At 42.1% G+C, this 19,858-nt stretch overlaps 1 protein-coding gene across 1 annotated transcript in view; it reads right to left on the bottom strand.

Moving 5' to 3' along the window:
- Nucleotides 1-4,244: 4,244 nt before the first annotated feature.
- The window catches only part of LOC147626259 (uncharacterized protein ycf23-like), a 62,586-nt gene continuing 46,972 nt past the window's right edge, over nucleotides 4,245-19,858 (bottom strand). The window contains exons 5-10 of the mRNA XM_086816408.1: nucleotides 7,680-7,742; nucleotides 7,433-7,522; nucleotides 6,838-6,945; nucleotides 6,621-6,743; nucleotides 4,886-5,089; nucleotides 4,245-4,799 (exon numbers count right to left, since the gene is read on the bottom strand). Coding sequence (XP_086672534.1) covers nucleotides 4,958-5,089; nucleotides 6,621-6,743; nucleotides 6,838-6,945; nucleotides 7,433-7,522; nucleotides 7,680-7,742 — 516 coding nt within the window. The 3' untranslated portion in view covers nucleotides 4,245-4,799; nucleotides 4,886-4,957. The remainder of the gene's footprint in view (nucleotides 4,800-4,885; nucleotides 5,090-6,620; nucleotides 6,744-6,837; nucleotides 6,946-7,432; nucleotides 7,523-7,679; nucleotides 7,743-19,858) is intronic.

The raw sequence follows: 19,858 nt of genomic DNA, 5'->3' as shown, positions 1-19,858 counted from the left end.
CACGATTGGCACAAGATGCTTCAAGTAAGTGTTTTCCAAGTCTTGTACGTACGTTGAAATTAAATTTTATAATGCCATAAACCATAAATGTGCTCTTATGTGCGCAGTTCATACTACCTACTAGCATTGACCATTGTGCGAATAAGAGTTTGAAAAAATGTATTTATAAGATGGGCGAGCTTGTGAGGTATGTAAAACCCATGCTCAGATCACCCTTCATTATACCTTGCAAAATGAACGTGCATGAGGTATAACGTACTATTTATTTATTTTTCAGATATGTTAGTTCCAAAGCAATTGATCCAGCCACGTTGGATGATGCGCGTGTTATGGCAGTGGAGGTGGTTTGTTTGGTAGACGAAACTTTTCCGCGAACCATTCTCATAAGTCAACTACATCTCATTGTGCATTTAGTGGACGAAATTGCTTTATGTGGTACTGTGCATGCACGTTGGATGTTCTTCCTAGAGCGCTTCATGAAGACCTTAAAAGACTTTGTGAGGCAAAGTGCAAGGCCTGAAGGAAGCATGGCCGAGGGTTGGTTGATACAAGAGTCTCTTGTATATATTTCAGAATTTCTTGGTCAGGTGGACAGCTCTTTGCCACGACTATGGAGCAATGAAGAGGACTTGAGGATGACCTCTATTGTGCCTCAAGGAAAAGGACAGAGTAAAGTAATTGACAGAACATTGATTGATGATCTCAATTTCACTTGTATTCTTAATAGTGATGTGATGAGCAGATGGGTTACAAGATATGAGGATGCAAAGACAAAAAGGCAAGCAGAAAGAGCTCTCTTTCGGAGGCAACATGGCTCTCAGAAGGCGTACCCTAAGCATCTAGCAACACTTCCGAATGATATCCATGTTGATTGGTTGCATGAGGAAATGGAGAGAGCAGAGAGCGACGAGGGGCTGCATATCACGGCGGAAGAATGGGAGTATGCACGAGGATGCATGTCAAAGGTACATAGAACTAATGTTTTGCATTAGTTGTAAGTGATTTGCTTTTAATATTTATTCACATTGCTTACACAAATATTGCTTCTATTTTGGTCCAGTGCACTATGTTCAATGCTATATGGTGTGAAGGCAAGCATTTTCGAACACAAAGAATTGATGAAAAGAGAAATACACAAGATTGCGGTGTCATTAGTAGCTTTGAGGGAGCTAATGGAAAAATGGATGATTATTGTGGCATAATCCAAGACATATTTAGGCTTGACTTTCGTCGCTTCTTTGTGTATGTTTTGGATATCAAATGGCAAATGAACGTGGTAGAAAAAGGGCCTGATGCAACGATAAAACGCCATGCAAGTGGATATGTAACTATTGACTCTACAAACTTCTGGCAAACAAAGAAAGATAGGCTCGTATTGCCACAACAATGTGAGCAGGTATGCATTTTTTTACTAATGTGTTTCATGTACATATATATCTAAGCTCGCGTACCCCTTGACTTTTGATATGCTAATTAATTACTGTACTGTGTGTATTTGAGTAGGTTATCTATCTACCAATGGTGCATGACATCAAATGGTGGTACGTCATCCCTATTGCACCACGTTCCAAAGTGATGTATAATACATTCACTGATATGGAGCATATGGACGATGTAACAAGCCGCAATGAAGATGACGTCGAACATGCCATTGAAGATGTTGTGATCGATGATCAAGAAATAAGAGATGATCGTGATAATGAGGATGAGCATGCCATTTCTCATGATCATGAGAATGACCCTACCATTGAGGATGATGGTGATGTTGATGAGGATAATCAGGACATCGATACCATTATCAATGGAGTACAGAATATCGATAGTGGAATAAATTTAATCGTAGCCTTACCAATTGATCAAATGGATATTGATGTTGATCGTTTGGCAAGGATGGATCTTATTGAAGATGAGATCGAACCCTAACCAATCCGTCACTGTATGTTCTAAATTGATGACATTTCTATCATCTCATATGCATGATTTATTTTTGAATATATTTCATTGTTGTAAATGCATGTAGTGGGATTGTGTAATGATGTATACTGTAATGTACTATGAGATGGTTTAAGGAAAATAGTTTTTAATTTTGTAAAGGAATTCAATTTTTCTTCAGTTTTTCTCTGCCATGCGTGTATTAATCCGTGTATAGTAGCGTGTATTTATCCGTGTATAATAGCGAGTATTAATCCGTGAATAGTGGCGTGTATTTATCCGTGTATAATAGCGAGTATTATCCCGTGAATATTATCGTGTATTTATGCGTGTATTACTACGTGTATATAAACGCGTTTATACACGCGTTGATAAATGCAAATATACACGCGAACTTAAATGCTAAAATACACGCGCCCGATTCTATTCAAATACAAGCGCGACAATACACGCGTTCGTAATTTATCGCGTGTATGAAACGTGTGTATGGCAGCATTGTCTTGTAGTGATAGTTGAGTCCTTTCAACTTGTCATCGTTGTTCGTACAGGGGAGGAGCCATATCCACAGAAACAAAGAACAAACCTTAGCTCTCAAGTGTTTTCCAACAAAGCGAAGCACCAGGAACAATACGCCCCCTCTCAAACCTGGAGGAAGAAGACAATGTAGGGCCGCTTGTCTGGCAGTACCAAATGCAAAGAACTCACCAAAGCAGAAAACACAACCACAACTCCACCTCTTGCCTCTGTAGAAGAAAACGCAACCAATAAGGATTGGCCCTGAAAACGCAACACAATCGGGAAACACAGCCATTGTTGTCTTGGATCTGCAACCAGAAGAGTGATGGAGGAAAAGGCACAAAAAAGATGAGAAAGGTGGACAAATTTGCAAAGCTTGGACTAGCCTGGACCTAAGTCAATGATACCATGAAGGAGATAGCACAGGTGGAAACATAAACAATAAACTTCTAAGAGAGTGCAAAGGAGATTGAGGGAGTTGCACAATACCACCTTTTATAAAGGCAATAAAGCTTTACAATGGCAATACCCAGCAACTGAGTGTTTGAACAATGTGCAAGGGAAGTGGATGAATGAGAGAATAATGGGAGAACTCCTTATATAGTGCAAGAGAGACTTTGGCCGACTGCCTCTAGGGGTGGCCAACTGGCACTGGACAAATAAAAAGGAGTAAAACATATAAAATACCAAATAAATGGTAAAGCCCTAAAACACAAAGATGCACAAATTATAACATCTCTTGCTCTCCTATAGCGCTATCCGGTGCTTCTTTGCTTGTTGTCCATTGGCCAACCTTGCTCTCTCTCTCTCTCTCTCTCTGCGTAAAACAATAATGTATGCTTCTCCTCAAGGCGGTCCTACTATGCCTCCTACACAACTATTCACATCCCAATGAGCAAGGGAAAATGCTGAATCCATAAGAATTTTGCTCGGGATTTCCAAAAATATATATACGGACGCAAATTTCTCATAGCTGTAGCCGCTTGGGGGGAGAATTTTTCAGAGATCGTAGAGGCATTTAGGTATTCAACATTTAATACAATCAACATTTACAACAGAATCAATATAAACAAAGCACTCTTTATGTGCGTTTGTATGTGGGCTAGAAAGATTTATTGTAGATGTTTATGTGGGCTAAGAAGGCTAATTTGTAGCTTTATTTTTTCTTTGTGAATAAAGACAATACGGGTAGGGGGGAAGGACCAAGAAGGCACACTGGTGTGAAACGTAAACCTACTAGGCTCTTGTAGACAAGTTCAACATAACACTATTGTTGAGTTTCTAATACAGCAAAGCGCAGTCAGCCCTTAGAAATTGTGCATGTAAAACATGATTGATCCTAGCAATGATGCACTGCTTGCATTTCAACCGTGTAGCAAACAAAAAGCCATCCCCAACTTCTGGAACCTTGGAAACTGGAGGGACTGTGAACTTGCCACTTGGCATCTTCTTTTGCCTGCCTCTCTTTAAGTTGAATTTGTTAGCAGCTTGGTTAACTACAATGGCATGTCACATGCATTATGGATCACAGTTGAACATGCTAGATGAGAAGTCCATGGCCGATAACTTCACCGCTTCTGCAAGCAACTGGAGCCCAGATACCAGTTCATCCAGTTACCATACCGTAGACACTCAGATTTTTATTGGGAAAAAAAAAGTTGTTAAAAGGGTCCCAAGGTTGGAATTTGTGAACAAGCTCACCTCATACTTCCTCCAGTCCTTACAAGAGCAAGAGGAATAGCAGAGGCAAAGCAGGTACCGCTAGTGACTCGTTGAAAGCCCCTAAGTTCCAGTTGATGCACAAATTCATCACATTCTTTACATAAAGGGCCAAAAGCAGAAACCAGTTGGTGAAAGCCCTTACAAGTCCAAGCCCATCAGACAGGATAGCATCCATAGTTTTCAGCCACTTACAAACCAGCTAGAGTACACCTACAGTTGACCACTCAGCAAGCTAAATAGATGCTAACAGTAAAATATCTTAGCTCAATCATGCCAGCAGCGTAGCACCGAAAACTCCCCAATCAAAAAACCTTGCAATTGTGAAACCGAAGACAAGCCTTTGATCAAGTCAACCACTACAATAAGAAGGGGGGAAAGAGGTGGGGGGGATTGCTCCCTGGTGTTATCTTCTACAAATTTGATCAGGGCTATGACAGTATTGACACTCCAGAAAAAAACTCCCACGGGCGCACACATCGGACTTCACAAGTAAAGCATAAAAAATGCAACTGCCCACATTGACGTTTGGTTGGTTATATACATTCCTGGAATAAGTGAAAACTTCTAGTGTCTCTGTACAAATCTCATGCAAGGATCCAATATGTCCTGTTACTGCCTCTTATTCACACCTGCATTGACACGAGTGCCTTGACATGAGCATGATTTCAAAAACCACACACATCATTGATATGTATTCGGAAAGCCAAAAACAAACCTTGACGACCCAGGCGAAAACCCCCAGAACCAAAAACAACATGGTGTTTCTCCATTTTGGACCTCAAGGTAGCTACGAAGCCCCAATCACAGAGACAGGTCGAACAGAAGATCGTGATGGAAGGCCTAGAGCATCAGCAATACTTCGAACAGCTGCAATCATTGCTACTTGATTTTCCAGCTTATTGATAGCTGAACCAACTCCCTGCAAGCACAGAAGAACAAATCACGACTGAGAGGAGTTTCTGGATCAATAACATTAGCTTTCCAGCAAAATAGAGCACCTAGCATGTGTAATAACATGGCTGCTCCCAGCATGGTAGGGTAGCAAGAAGCTACTTCCTGTAGGGAGCTTGCTACAAGGAGGTACAATTTCAAAAACAAAACTAGCCATCAAATGTCATATGTAAGAATGTAAAGGTAAAACAAGGTACAAGAAAACATGTTTGCCTCAATACATTACTTGTAATTACCACCAAAAAGGGTTGAAACATCGAAATACATATGTAAACCTTCACAAGATTGGAACATACCCAAGCTTGCACTCAATGCACCCAGGTGGAGGTGTGATATCTTCCGCTACCACTCTACATGGCAAGAGAAGAATCCAGCATTTCACAGATAAGCAACCTACACCCGAGGTCAAGCAAACGGCTTGGCTCCAGCCAGGGTAGTATCTTAAACCATGCCAGTGGCCACACATGACATTTGTTTATGGTTCATAATAGCCCTTAAATGACATTCGGCCAAGGATTCAAAAATACATGATATGGACTGCCAATGAGGCATGTAACTTAGGTTGTAAATGTTCTGTTTGAAAAATTTACAGTTCTCTAAAGGATATGATTCTTATTCAGAACTCCCCCCAACAAAGAATCCACATCTCACAGCAATTATGGAATAAGCTGCTATCATAACGACTTCAGCTGTAAGGCCATAAGGGTTGACTATAATGAAATTGCATGACACAATAGAGGGTCTTTGAGAAAGCAAACCCATGACATTTTTCAACTAACCGGTTCCTTGCTTCAAAATTGTCATTGAAGTAGTCTCAATAGGCTCACCTAAGGTCTCTCTTCCAGCAAAGTCAATCAATCATGCACTAGGGTCTACTCACGACTTGGCATTAGCCTGAACATCACACAATGGGTCTTCTTATGTACAATGGAGTCAATATACACAAAGAGATTAGGACTACAATCTGTACATCAAGACGATCAAACCCAACCAGCTTTAGACTCTAAGCCACCAATCACACAATGTTTCATGATTCCAAGATCACTCAAGAAGGGGATAGGCCAACTGGCCACCCAGCCATTGCTCCACACTAGAGCTCCCCCAAGCCTGGGCCTAGACCAACACTGTGTGATGACTCCTCACCCAATTCCTGGCATCCCACACCACCAGGACCCACCTCTCAGGTGTTAGGCTTAAGCTTGGCATAGGCCTGTTCCATCTTGACTTTCCGCAGTTATCCTCTCTCATAGAAATCCCCAATAATGAGCTTTCAACTCCCTTAAATAGTTTATTAAGCGAGGTGCCCTGAAATCAATTTACACTGATAGTCCATTAATGCGGCAGTCCCAACATTCGCATTAGCCTAGCCTCATCATTAAAGTCAAATCAGTTACGTCTTTTGGAAACAGCACCCTTGAAGATATAAAGTTTTAAGTTACAAGACTCCAAGCAACAATACATGACTTTCAGTTAAAAAAGACGACAGGTAAGAGACATACCACACCAGCAGCCCCAGCAGCCAATGCCAAAGGAGCTGTCACGGCACTTAATCCTGAAGCACACATTACTGGAATTTCAACTGCTTTGGAGATAGAGTATGCTGCAGCAAGAGTTGGGGCCGCCTGCCATACAAACAAAGCTGTATTGAATCTGCTTGTGGGAGAGAGGAGACGGTCTGCTCTAAAGAAAATCACTTCAAATCATATTATGCATTACCTTCTCAATCAAACCATGGACTCCTGGATTCAAGGGGTTTGAGCTTGTTCCACCTTCTGTTTGGATGATATCAACACCTTCTTTTTCAAGCATCTCCGCAAGTTTAACCTATAACAAGCATGAAAACCTGGGTCATTAACCACTTCCAGCCATCATGACTAGGCAATCCAACTCACATTTACCCACAAAGACAACCATAAATGTACTACACATTTTCCTTGCCATTAGGCCTACAAGTGCTACCTAGGACTGTCACAACCTACTTGTTCACACATGACCCCATTTGGTGTCCAAACATGGATGCCAGGTGTCCAACTGCTCATTGGGGGCCTTACAAACATGAGCGAAAAGTTAAAGGCTAAGTGATGATGGGGGTGGCTCATGCAAGAAGTTGAGTCTGGAAACCATCCTTAAGGGCCTGTGAGACATTCAAATACATTCTCTTCCAGTTTTTTGAAAGCAAACACAGAATTTCACACAAGATCAGATGCTGTCACCAGTAAAGTATGGACCAACTATAAGATGGGGGGCAACCTGATTCATATGCATGCCACAATGCAAATGTTGGAAACCAAAGAAAGAGCAGATAAGTGACCTGCTCGTCAAGAGTGAGGGTATGTGGGACAGTCACAGACAAAACTGTTACTGGAAGCAGTTTCCTGGTTTGCCTTGCAAGATCCAACACCTGAAAGATTATCCCAAAATGATGAATAAAAATCAAGTACTGAAAGTGAGGCCGCCATTTGGGCCCCAAAGCGGTACCAACTTGAACAGTATAAATTAACTTTCAATGAAAAAGAACTGAACACTTCTCCTGGTGGAAATCAACCATTGGCACTAACCTCTTCTGCAGAAAAGATGCGCTTGCTCTTCTGATAAAAAGAATCATAGTTTCCTATCTCCACCTGCAAAGATAGATCCACAGATGTGGATGAGAGAAATATAAGGGTCTTAAAAGGCCTGCCCTCTGTTTAAAAAGCTGTTAAATGGACAAAATATTAAATAGATAACTGATTATATATACCTTCATAAGATTGGACTATATCCAACCTTACAAATTGAGAGAATAATTGCACTTATTTAACCACAAACAAAGACAAACAAGGAAAACACGAAAACAGGTTTGCAAAGGATACAAGGACAAAGGAAAAAATACAAATTCCGAAAATTTGAAGTTGTAACACAAATGTTCACACTGTCTTCTCTATCCTGAGTTTCGCGAGTTTAGCAATCCACTTTAAGACTTCAAACTTTAAGAGATTTGAGAGAGAGAGAGAGAGAGAGAGAGAGAGATGGAAAACTATACATCGTATGGGGTCCCGAATCACCCACTGAAGGGCCCCCTACCCAGTTATTGGAACAATACTTGCTTTATTACTTTGAAGAGACTGACGGTGGACTGACGATAAGCCAAACACAAGATCTCAGAAGAGAAAGAGTCGGGCTGAACTGTACGCGGCTGTAGAAACACCAATGATGTCCAATCTCGAGCCTATGCACTCTTCCCAATGGAATGAGGAAGGGTTGCAAATCTGAGGCTGAGGTAGGGGCTGTTTGGGATTGTTCTAGGCTATGTATGAATGCTGCAAATGAATATGAATGATGAGTTTTACCTTCACCAATTGGCTGTAGCAAAACGATGAATAGATGAATGCTGAAAACTATGTGTGCGCAGAAAACGCAAGGTTTACTGATGGCTGAATGCTGAAAACTGCTGCGATTTGATGATGGATGCTGAAAGCACATGCTTTGATGCTCCTAGTGGCTGAAGGATGAAATGCTGGCTGAAAACGCTGAAGGCTGAAGTGCTATGGGTGCTGAATCTTCAATCGTTGATGCTCCTGAGGCTCCAACGCTTGAGACTTGTTTGCTGAATTCTGATATGATATGAATGAATGAGCAAAGCACTCCTATTTATACTACTTTGAGGCTGGTCGGTTGGCACTAGATGCTGGCCGGCTGAATATTAAATGCTACATGACTTATAGATGATAGATAAATAGTATTAAATGCTGAAAATTATGAAAAAAATGTCAGATAAATCCTAATAAATATTCTAAGGTTACCAGATGCTATTTCAAGGCTTTTGGAATGATCTATATGCAATGGATGAATGATATGTAATATGCAGAGTGCTTTCTACTGCAAACCCTAAGGTTTCTTTTGACTCTACATGCATGAATGCGTCTCTTCAAGTGGGTTAAGGGACTTGTATTGACTGACTGACTGACTGACTGTCTAAGGTTGAGAATGACCTACGTAGCTCGTGCCTAACTTATCCTAGACTGAGGATTACAAAGGGGTCATGGCGTACGACAAATATCATCCTAAAAGAAACTAATACTGTACAATGTTGCACTGATGATGATGAGCTAGCTTGTCACCATGCACTACAGTGCAGAGTGCATGTGACAAGACCGTCTCCCTTGTCTAGCACTAGAGTCTTCTATGCAACTGTATCATGAGAGGGAGCGAGAGAGTCAAGCCAGACTCTTCTCTAGCTCGTAGAGAAAATGGCCGCCACCCTTACCACAAGAAACCTGACGACAATAGGTATAGTACTTGAGGTAATTGAATGGTTTCATGCACATGGGTTGCATTGTTTTCCCACAGCTTATACCCTCTACACCTTGACCTCTAATGTAGGAGATCAACCAAATCATCTGGGTGGATCTACTCGGCCTACACATACACCAGACTTGGGTGTCATCATTAGAGACTGGGACGAAATGTGAGGTTTACAGAGAGCATTTTTTTGAGACTCGCCAGGGATAGATTCTTTGAGACCCCGAGGTGATCCACATGTCACATGCTATCCACATCGCGATTGGTCAGCTCAGAGTATCCTCCCACCACATTTGAGTAGATCTGGAACGTGGGAACACTGTTCCTCCCATGCGGGGATGTCAGAATGCTCCGGAACAAACTGGAACGTTCCGGGATCTGGAATGGCCAATTGGAACGTTCCGGAACGTTCCCTCACCTACTTATGGGCCATTCCAGAAGATGTGGCCAAAAGCCATTTAAAACGGCGAAAGTAACAAAAAACGCGAACTTTCACCGGCTGGCAGCCACCTGTCTGTTTTTTTTGTGTGCATGCGATGGTTCTGAGTGCTCGCGTGCCAGCATTGCTTCTTGCTTTCCGCTCTTCGCTTGCCAACATCTCATCGCATGCTTTTGCCTGCCAGCATCTCATCGCTTGCTTGCACCTTCTTCCATTAGAAGATCCAATCTAGGCTCTTGCATTAAAAGGCTCATCGCAGCTTGCACAGTGGATAGCAAGCATCTGATGATTCATTGCCTACCCAGTGCCAACATCGCCTAGTTTATGGCCCCCCAGCCTTGTCACTATCTGTCTCGACTCTCCAAGCAGCATGGCTTTGAAGTGGTGGGACGAGGTTGATAGCAACAACAAATATTCTAGCAAGGGAGGAGCAAGGAAGTGGAAGTGCCGCTATTGTGGCAGCGAGAAGAATGGAGGAACGGATAGAGTCCGTGCCCATCTCATTGGAGAGAAAGGCCACGGCATCAACTTTTGCCCTCTCATTCCAAATGCAAAGAAAGCTGCTCTTACCACATTCGCAGCTTCATTGGATGCACCCAAACCGGGGAGGCCACTAGCACCTATGGTATGAGTTGTTTCTTCATCATTAGGATCAGGAGGAGGTGGAGCCCCTAATTACAAGGAGATGGTTTAGGAGTTTGCCAGGATTGGTCCCACTTATGAGCCACCGTCACTCTCATTGGAGATGGTGGGAGGGACACAAGGTCTCGCTCCATTCAAGGCATTGATGTATACTCACGGGGTAAGTCATACTTTGTGAGTTCCATTGATAATGCCGAGGGAGGCAAGACCACAGAGAGACTTGCTGATATTTGGAGTGAGGCCATTGAGTATGTTGGAGCCTCAAATGCCTTGCAGTTTATTGGAGATGGGAAAAATGCCAATAGGGCAGTAGGAGCAATCACTAAGGCATGCTATCCCCACATATGTTTTAGTCCATGCATTGTCCATTGTCTTAACAATCTCTTGAAGGATATTGGGAAATTGCCTTACTACTTGCCTGTCGTTGAGATGGGGAGAGAGGTGGTGACCTTCATCACACGCCATCATTATATTCTTGTGGTCTATCGCAAGATTGGTTCCAAGGATCTTTTGAAGTACTCTGACACACGCTTTGCCTATAACTTCTTGATGTTGGAGCGGGTGGATGAGTGCAAGTTGAAAGCTTGAGAGCTTGAAACTTGAGAGATGTGTGGCAAGAAGCCCACTTGAGGGGGTTTATAAAGGTTTCCAAAAAAACTAAAAGCCCCCAAAAGCTAACTTTGACTTTTGCCTTTGCTTTTGTGTTCAAACAAAAAGATCAGTCAAAGACAAAGTCAAAGTCAGCTAAGTAGAAGTCAAGGTGGGGGGGGGAGGGGGAACAACAAACAAACTCGTACCGTACGGTACGAATAGGTTCGTACCAATACGAGAAACAACCATGCACTTAGTGCAGGGTTCCTTAAAATGTGCCTCGAAGCACTGTCTCTCTAAACAGGCAAGGTAGAAAAGGGGGGCATGCCCTCATGCTAATCTGTCAATGGTGACAGCAATAGTCATACTGAACACGAGCCTGTAAATGCGACTCTAAGGTATACATATATCTTGGCACAATCTCCACTACCCCTTTGTATAGGAAGAATAGTTGTGAGGTGGTCAGCACGTTGGTGTTATATACCATCACTTTCATTTTGCCCAAATTGACTTTTAGGTTGCTCCCCTTGCATAATCTGTCCATAGCATCTCGGTGTTTTTGCAATCCCTCCTCTGAATCTAAGATGAGGACAACCTCATTGGCGTATAGCAATATGCGCACCCTTATTCGGGCCAAAGGTGATCCTCTATCATTAAGCTCTCAGATCAGTCCAAAGGCCTAGCAACACGCACGATCAATTCCAACAGGTGATCCGACACTATGTTAAGGGTAAGGGAAAGCAGGCATGGGGACAACAGTTGAACAAGTGCTCAATTCTTCAGCGAGACTTGGAAGTGGAGATCAAGAGTGAATAGGTTCGTGGTTCCATTGCCGGGATAGGGTCCTCTTTTCTGCAAGAAGACAATGCCGAGTGCAGGATTGGTACCTGACATGGTTGGTGACCAGCCATGTGATAATGCTACAGAATTGTGCAGAGCATGGGGTAAAATCAGAGATGCTACAGTGCTGATTTTCTTTGACCCTGGTGCCCGAGCCAACTTTATTTCACCAGCATTGGCAGCCAAGTTGGGAATTTGCTGAAGAGATGGGACCAGTTGGACAGGCTGATTTGGCATGCCCTAGGCATTCAGTTCCTGTCACTCCTATACTTGGCAAACTTCGCATGCATATACAGAGTTATGTGGACACAGAGGAGTTTCTTATCATGCCCTTGGAAGGATGTGATGTCTTGTTGGGAATTCCATGGTGTCATAGGAAACATGCAGTGTTGGATGCTTTCAACAGGGAAATCACAATTGTACATAGGGACAAGACTCATGTTCTGGATGTGAAGCTGAAAGGAGAGTATGTCCCAGTTATTTCTGCTTCTGCCATAACTTCAGTAATGAAAAATCATCTTTCTGCGTACTTGGTTTTTGCAAAGCAAGTGAATGAAGTTGAAACTGATTTGTCTACACTAGACGAAGGTAGAAAAGCTTTCTTGGATACGTTCAGAGACTGTTTTTCAGAGTCTTTACCAGGAGAGTTACCCCTTGAGAGGCCAGAGGATCATGCCATAGATCTTATTCCAGGGTCTAGTCCGCCCAATAGGCCACCATACAGGGTTAGTGCAGCCCAGCAGAAAGAGATTATGACACAGGTTAATGAGCTGTTTAGAGAAGGGACTAATTCAGCCTAGTAGTTCCCCGTTTTGTTCACCTGTGTTACTAGTACAAAAGAAAGACGGTTCATGGCGAATGTGTATTGACTACAGAGCCTTGAACAAGAACACGATCAAGAATAGATTTCCAATTCCGCGCATAGATGATATTCTTGACCGTTTGCAAGGAGCACAAATGTTTAGCAGGATAGATTTGAAGAGTGGGTACCATCAGATTAGAATTAGACCCGAGGATGTGCACAAGACCGCATTTCGCACTACATTTGGTCTCTATGAGTTCTTAGTCATGCCCTTTGGATTGACAAATACTCCTACCACATTTAACAGAATGATGGACAGAATTTTCCGTCCTTACAGAAGCTTTGTGGGCACATTCTTTGATGACATGATAGTCTATTCAAAGAGTGAAGAGGAGCACAGAGACCATCTGACAGCAATCTTTAATGAGCTGAAACACAACAGATTGCTCATTAATGGCAAGAAGAGTGAATTCTTTCTGGAAGAAATTCACTTCCTTGGGCACATTGTATCAAAGGATGGTGTCACAATGGATCTTGCTAAGATTGAAGCAATCATTTCATGGCCAGATTTACAGACTGTGCATGATGTTCGCAGTTTTCTTGGCCTATGCTCTTACTACCGCAGATTTGTAAGGCATTTTGCAGAGATTGCTTCACCGTTACATGCGCTTGAAAAGAAGGCTATTAAATGGCAATGGACAGATAAAGAGAAATCAGCATTTAGATGTCTGAAACAGAAAATGACTACAGATCCTGTGTTGATATTGCCAGATCTGTCTAAGTCATTTGTTGTGCAGTGTGATGCATGTGGGAACAGCATTGGTGCTGTCTTGATGCAGAATGGCCGAGTCATGGCATATGAGAGTAGAATACTCTTTGACACTGAGAAGAACTATCAGATTTATGAGAAAGAGCTGCTAGCTGTGATCCATGCACTTACCAGTTGGAAGCACTATTTGCTTGGTGCTGATTTTGTTGTGCAAACAGATCATCAGACGCTCAGATACTTTCTCACACAAGCAAAGTTGTCAGAGAAACACATGCGCTGGGCAAATTTTCTATCAATGTTCCATTTTCAGATAGTGCATGTGGAAGGCAAGAAGAATGTGGTTGCAGATGCATTGTCTCGCAAACCACAAGTGTCAGTTGTTTCTATTTCTTATCACCAGGAATTGGATGATATGAAAGAGCAGTATGCCAGTGATGAAGATTTTTCTAGAATCTATGAGCAGCTAATGAATAATCAACATCATGATCACTATGTTCAGAAAGACGGCTTTCTCATGATGCATGGAAAGCTATGTGTGACTAAGCAGTTAAGGCCGAAAGTAATGCTAGAAAGTCATGCTCCACCGTATGCTGGACATCGAGGCATTGATGCTACAATGAAAGCCGTTGAGACTTTCTTTTATTGGCCAGCTTTGAGACGTGATCTTGATGCTTATGTCAGATCTTGCCTAGTATGCCAAAAGGTCAAGTTTGACAGACAGAAGGCACCTGGGTTATTGCAACCACTGCCTATTCCAGAGAGACCATGGGAAAGTATTTCCATGGACTTCATTTTTGATCTTCCAAGGACAACGACAGGGAATGATGGAATCTGGACTGTTATATGTAGATTCAGTAAGCAGGCACACTTCATTCCTGTTAGAAAGAAGATTAAACCAGAGCACATGGTTAAGATTTTCATGCAGAATATCTTTAAATACCATGGTATGCCATGGTCTATTGTCAGTGACAGAGACCCAAGGATGACTAGCTTGTTTTGGAAAGCATTGTTTGAGAATATGGGCACGACCTTGAAATTCTCATCTTCTTTTCATCCTCAAACTGATGGGCAGTCTGAAGAGGCTAACTCTACTGTCTTGGATATGCTAAAATGTTATGTGTCAGAACATAAGGCAGCTTGGGAGCATTATTTGTCATTAGTAGAGTATGCTTACAACAATACAGTGCATTCCTCTACTGGCAAGGCGCCTTTTGAAATTGTTGAAGGTGGCAAGAAAGTACCTCCCATTCTGCAGTCAAAGGATAAGATATTTGAAGCAGATCGGTATGTTGAGGGATGGCAAGAAGCGTATAAGAAGGTCAAATATGCCTTGGAAAAGTCACAAGCTAAGCAGAAAAGAGCTGCTGACATGCATCGTCGAGAGCTCTTGTTTAAAGAGAATGACAGGGTCTTATTGCGCTTTGAAAAGGCACGACTAAGAAAAAGAAAGGGCAAGGAACGTCTGTTTCCTAAGCTCAGTATGCGATATTATGGTCCTTTCCAAGTCTCAGAGAAGATTAGTGATGTGGCATACAGGCTGAAATTGCCAGACACTTGGAAGATCCAAGATGCATTCCATGTGAGCCTGTTGAGACCTTTTATTGGCAATGTGCCAGAAGATATGGTGCCAGAGGAACAGCCTGAAGTGGAGGAATTGGATGAAATTCTGGTTCCTGAGCAGATTCTGGCCCATAAAGACAGAAAAGTGAAAGGACAAGTTGCAAGAAGATACTTGGTGAAATTCAAAAATTATTCACCAATGGATGCTAAATGGATGGATGAGGTTGAACTGGCTGATTCACCTCAGTTAATGCAACTTTACAAGGAAGCCTTCCTATTAGAACCTGCACTGATTTAATATGCTTTTTGAAGCTGAATTCTAAATGACCTGTACATTTGTATTATATGTTTGGCAATGTACAGTTTTGACATTTGTTGTCAATGACTTAATCAATGAATGAACTTTCAGTGCTTTGAAGTTGTATCTGTTACGCTTCAAATGAATGATTTACATGTTGTGACACTAATAGTACAAGATATATGCTATCGCCTTGTGTTGCATCCGGAAACATGTATTTGAAAGGCTTGAACTTGCGATGGCACAAATGGTAGTGGGGAATTCCTATCATCGCCCCGTGTCATCCGTTGGCAGGAGATACATGCGATGACACTAATCACCTGGGGAATCTTGTGATCGTCCTGTGTCATCCGTTTGCATGTGGACTTGCAATCGAGGTCGCTTGCTTCTTTCAAGAGGGGGATATGTCACCAGGAGGTGAAACTTTTTGCAGTTGTTTTCTTTATTTACATTTCTTTATAAATATATATTTTTCTTTTCTTTCTCTTTGGTTGCTGTTGCTTTCTCCCGGGATCTCTTGGAAGGGCTTGGGCCATTGCAATGTCAGAATGGGTCAACTAGTGGGACTTTGAACCAGTGGTTGGCTAAGCCTGAGAACTACACTGAAAGATGAATGACAGTGTCCAGGACATGGCCACTGAATGAGGGCATAGGCCGGTTTACACTAGTAAGTGGCCGCCACCGAAATGTGAATGTATCTTGAATTCTAAGCAAATTCTGAAGTGACCATAGTGGTCAAAGATGGTCAGGAGACCAGAAGGAATGCAGATGACATCATCCCTAAAATCTAGGAAACTGCTATTTTGGGCAGTGTCGGAATTGAAAAGTGTTCACGTCAGTTTGTGCGGAATGTCAAGGGGATCAAAAGCTGACAAAGGACTGTTGTGAGAATATGAACCAGTCAGGAGATTTTTAGCTTGGAAGATTGCATGTGGAAAAGGTTTAAAAATGTGCCAAGTGTCAAATTTATGTGCATTTTCCACATTGAGAAGAGGGAAGCGTGGGAATTTGGGCTGAATGAGGCTCATTTGCAGCCATTATGGTGGATTGTTGCAGGAAAACCAGCATTTGTGGTGCACTCCCTTGCCCTACAACTCATGAATTGAGGGTTGAGCTTGCTCCCCACAGCCTCTCTCTCTCTTTTTCTCTCTCTTGCAGACTATGGAAATGCTCTCATCAGATAAAATCAGGTACAGTTGTGTGAATTTCATGCTTATATGCAAAGGCTAGTTGCCTCCTTGAACGGGAACCGGTGTAGTTAGTTCCTACACCAAAGCAGGGACGGAAGAGGGTAATAACCTCTTCAATACAATGCTGTTTCAGCACTGTTTAGGTGCTGTTTTTGGGCTGTTATGTTGCCCGGTTGATGCCAAAATGCAATAGAACTTTGCTTTAGTTCTCCAAGACAGTACAAGGGTTATTTTGGACTGAAAACAGAGCTGAAAACAAGTCTGTGCAGAAAATTACAGCAAGCTGAATTGTGATGTTTTGGACTCCATTGGGTAGTCTAATGCCTATGGAAGTGAGCCTGTCAGTTGGGACTCATTCTGAGATGTTATGGAACAGTTTTAGTACAGTTATGCTGGCAAATTTCTCCCAGAATTTGTAAAACTCAGCTGGTGCAAGTAGAGTGCTTTGTTGCACTCGTGCTTTGTATTTTACAAACTTTTTAACAATAAAGAATACCGCAAGGGACGCCGGACTTCGGGGCCAATGTGTTTTTGAGCGAGGGAGCGAGGATTCAATGATTGTGTGTCTGAATAAGTCCAGGTTAATTGTGAATGAATTTCCGCTTTATGTGTCCATACACCGGTTTTACAAACTCTTTATGTACTTAGTTTGCTGCATAACAATGCCATCATCTCTGTGCATAAACTGAATGCCAATATCGTAGTGTAAAGGCCCCAAATCTAACATATCAAATTCAGCTTTCACATCAGCCTTGAAATCTGAAATTTCTTCTTCACAAGTCCCTGTTATGAGCATGTCATCTACATACAAGATGACAATGAGAATATTGGCACCAGTTTTCTTCACATAAACAAGGTGCTTTTTCAGCTAGACTATTCACATAACCCTAGCTAGTCAAATGAGCATGTATTTTATCATACCAAGCTCTTGGAGCTTACTTCAAACCATACAATGCTTTGTGTAACCTGCATACTTTATGTTCCTCGCCGGGAACTTCAAAACCAATGGGCTGATATACATATACTTCCTCTTACAAATCCCCATTCAAGATTGTAATCTTGATGTCCAGCCGATGCACTTTCCATCCTTTATGTGCAGCCAATGCAATCACTGAACGGATCATAGTCATCATGGAAGTAGGAGAAAAAGTATCCTTATAGCCTTTAGCCACAAGTCTTGCCTTGTACCTGTCAGAATAGCCTTTAGCCACATGTCCTTTAGCCACAAGTCTTGCCTTGTACCTGTCAATGGTACCATCAGAATTTCTTTTGACTTTATACACTTACTTTGTTCCGATAACATTCCTGCCCTCTGGCAAGTCCACAAGATCCCAAGTATTATTCTTCATGATAGAAGAAATCTCATCCTGCATGGCTTGCACCTAGTGCTCATTCTCCAATGCTTCTTCACAAGAAGAAGGCTCTTCTGAATCAAAGAGACCCCCCATGGCAAATGTAGACTCCCCATGCTGTACATTCAATGCATCGCTCGAACTAGCCCTTGTTCTTCCTGTCCAAGAAAACTGAAATTTTGCTATCTTGCAAGGTTTTCAACAACTATCTAGGCACAGATTTGACTCCTTGAATGGCTGTTTGCTCTTCCCTAACAACATCTTCAACCTCTTCCATAGAAGGGGACTGATTTGCTAGCCGTTCCATATGTCTTATATCTTGTTCAACATAACGCATATCGTGAATAGTGGCTGGCTGAACTGAATCCCAACTAATGGCTATCGGTAAAAGCCCATCAAACATGTTCTGTGAGCCTGTATCATGACTTTTATACAAGCTGAGCATGGGCTGAACTGAATTTTCAGCAAATGCCACCTCTCTACTGACAAAAATCCAACGTGTCACTGGATTATAGAGAAGGTATCCCTTGCTCTCATTACTATAGCCCACAAAGATGCATTTAATTGCTTTACCATCTAGCTTTGTTTTGAGTTGCTCTGGCACATGAGCATATGCCAAACACCCAAATGTACGCATATAATCCACTTTTGGCTTTCCCTTGACCAAACCTCAAATGGTGTTATGGTCTTCAAAGCCTTTGTTGGGCACCTCTTCAACACATGAGTTGCACACATGATGGCTTCCTTCCAAAAAGTATGAGGCAACTTCTATGCTGTCACCATACATCTCGCCATCCCCATGAGCGACCTGTTCTTTTCTTTCTCTCAGCTACACCATTCGGTTGTGGTGTATAAGGCATAGTGCATTGATTTTTTATGCCCTTCTCAAAGCAAATAAACCTTGAATGCATTAGACATGTATTTTCCCCCTCTATTTGAGCGGAGTGTTTGTATTTTACATCCAAACATATTTTCAGCCATTGCTACAAAGTGTTGAAAGCATGTAAACACATCTGCTTTTTGCTTTCAAAGGATATGCCCAAGCAAACCTTGAGTAGTAATCAATGAATGTGACAAAGTAAAGATGCCCCCCGATGGATGGTGTCCCCATCGGACCACATACACCACTACGTATGAGCTGTAATGTATTAATAGCTCCAATGTCCATCCTTGGGAAATGGTTTGCAGTGCATCTTTCCCAAAATACACCCCTTACATACATGTCTTGTTGAATTATTGTCTTGCACGATTGAATGTGCAAAATGATAGACCTCTTGATAGAAAGGGCTATCAAAGACATGGCTTGTGCATCCCTAGAATCCCATCTTCTCTCCTCTTGTGTAGAAGAAAGATGTTCTGTCTTAGCTCCTAGAGCTCTTTGAGCAGCTCCCCTCGGAGGTGTTGCTCACTACAAGGTAGGTGGGTATGTGTCATGACCACACACATTGCTCCAAAAGAAAGAGCCCCTCTCTGGCCCCATCTGTTTGTTTTTTCTTCTTGTCTCCCATGATTGAGACCGGGTCATGAACAAAGCCGTTTCGGCTACACTTTGGTAACTAATGTAAGCATCTTTTCTTCTTCTTCTTCTTTTTTGGGGGGGGGACATATACGGTGTGCCATGTACATATGCATAGATGTAAAATACACAGTCCTAAGAAAAAACAGCGTTAATCTCGCTACCCACCCTTCCCGAGGGTCATGCTTGCCCATGTCTCCACCCTAAAAATACAAGCTTACAAGCTCCCCACATTGTCTATAAATCTTTTTTTCTAAATTCCTTAACATTCCAAAACTTGAAATCCCCAAAAAAAAGTTTAATCAATTCTTTACAATAGTTAAAAAAGTTGTTGATTGATAAAATACATACCGGCGTAATTTTTACATGCTTTAGTTTGATTATGAAAAAAATATATCTTTTATTTGTCTTGATAGAGGAATTTAGATTAGTCATGGAAATATAAATTAATTGAAAG

This window comes from Cibotium barometz, chromosome 22 (genome assembly GCF_041138505.1).
Source record: "Cibotium barometz isolate CiBa-2024 chromosome 22, ASM4113850v1, whole genome shotgun sequence".
NCBI lineage: Eukaryota > Viridiplantae > Streptophyta > Polypodiopsida > Cyatheales > Cibotiaceae > Cibotium > Cibotium barometz.
Note: the sequence above shows the minus strand (reverse complement) of the source record. Positions and strands in the feature narration are given on the sequence as shown.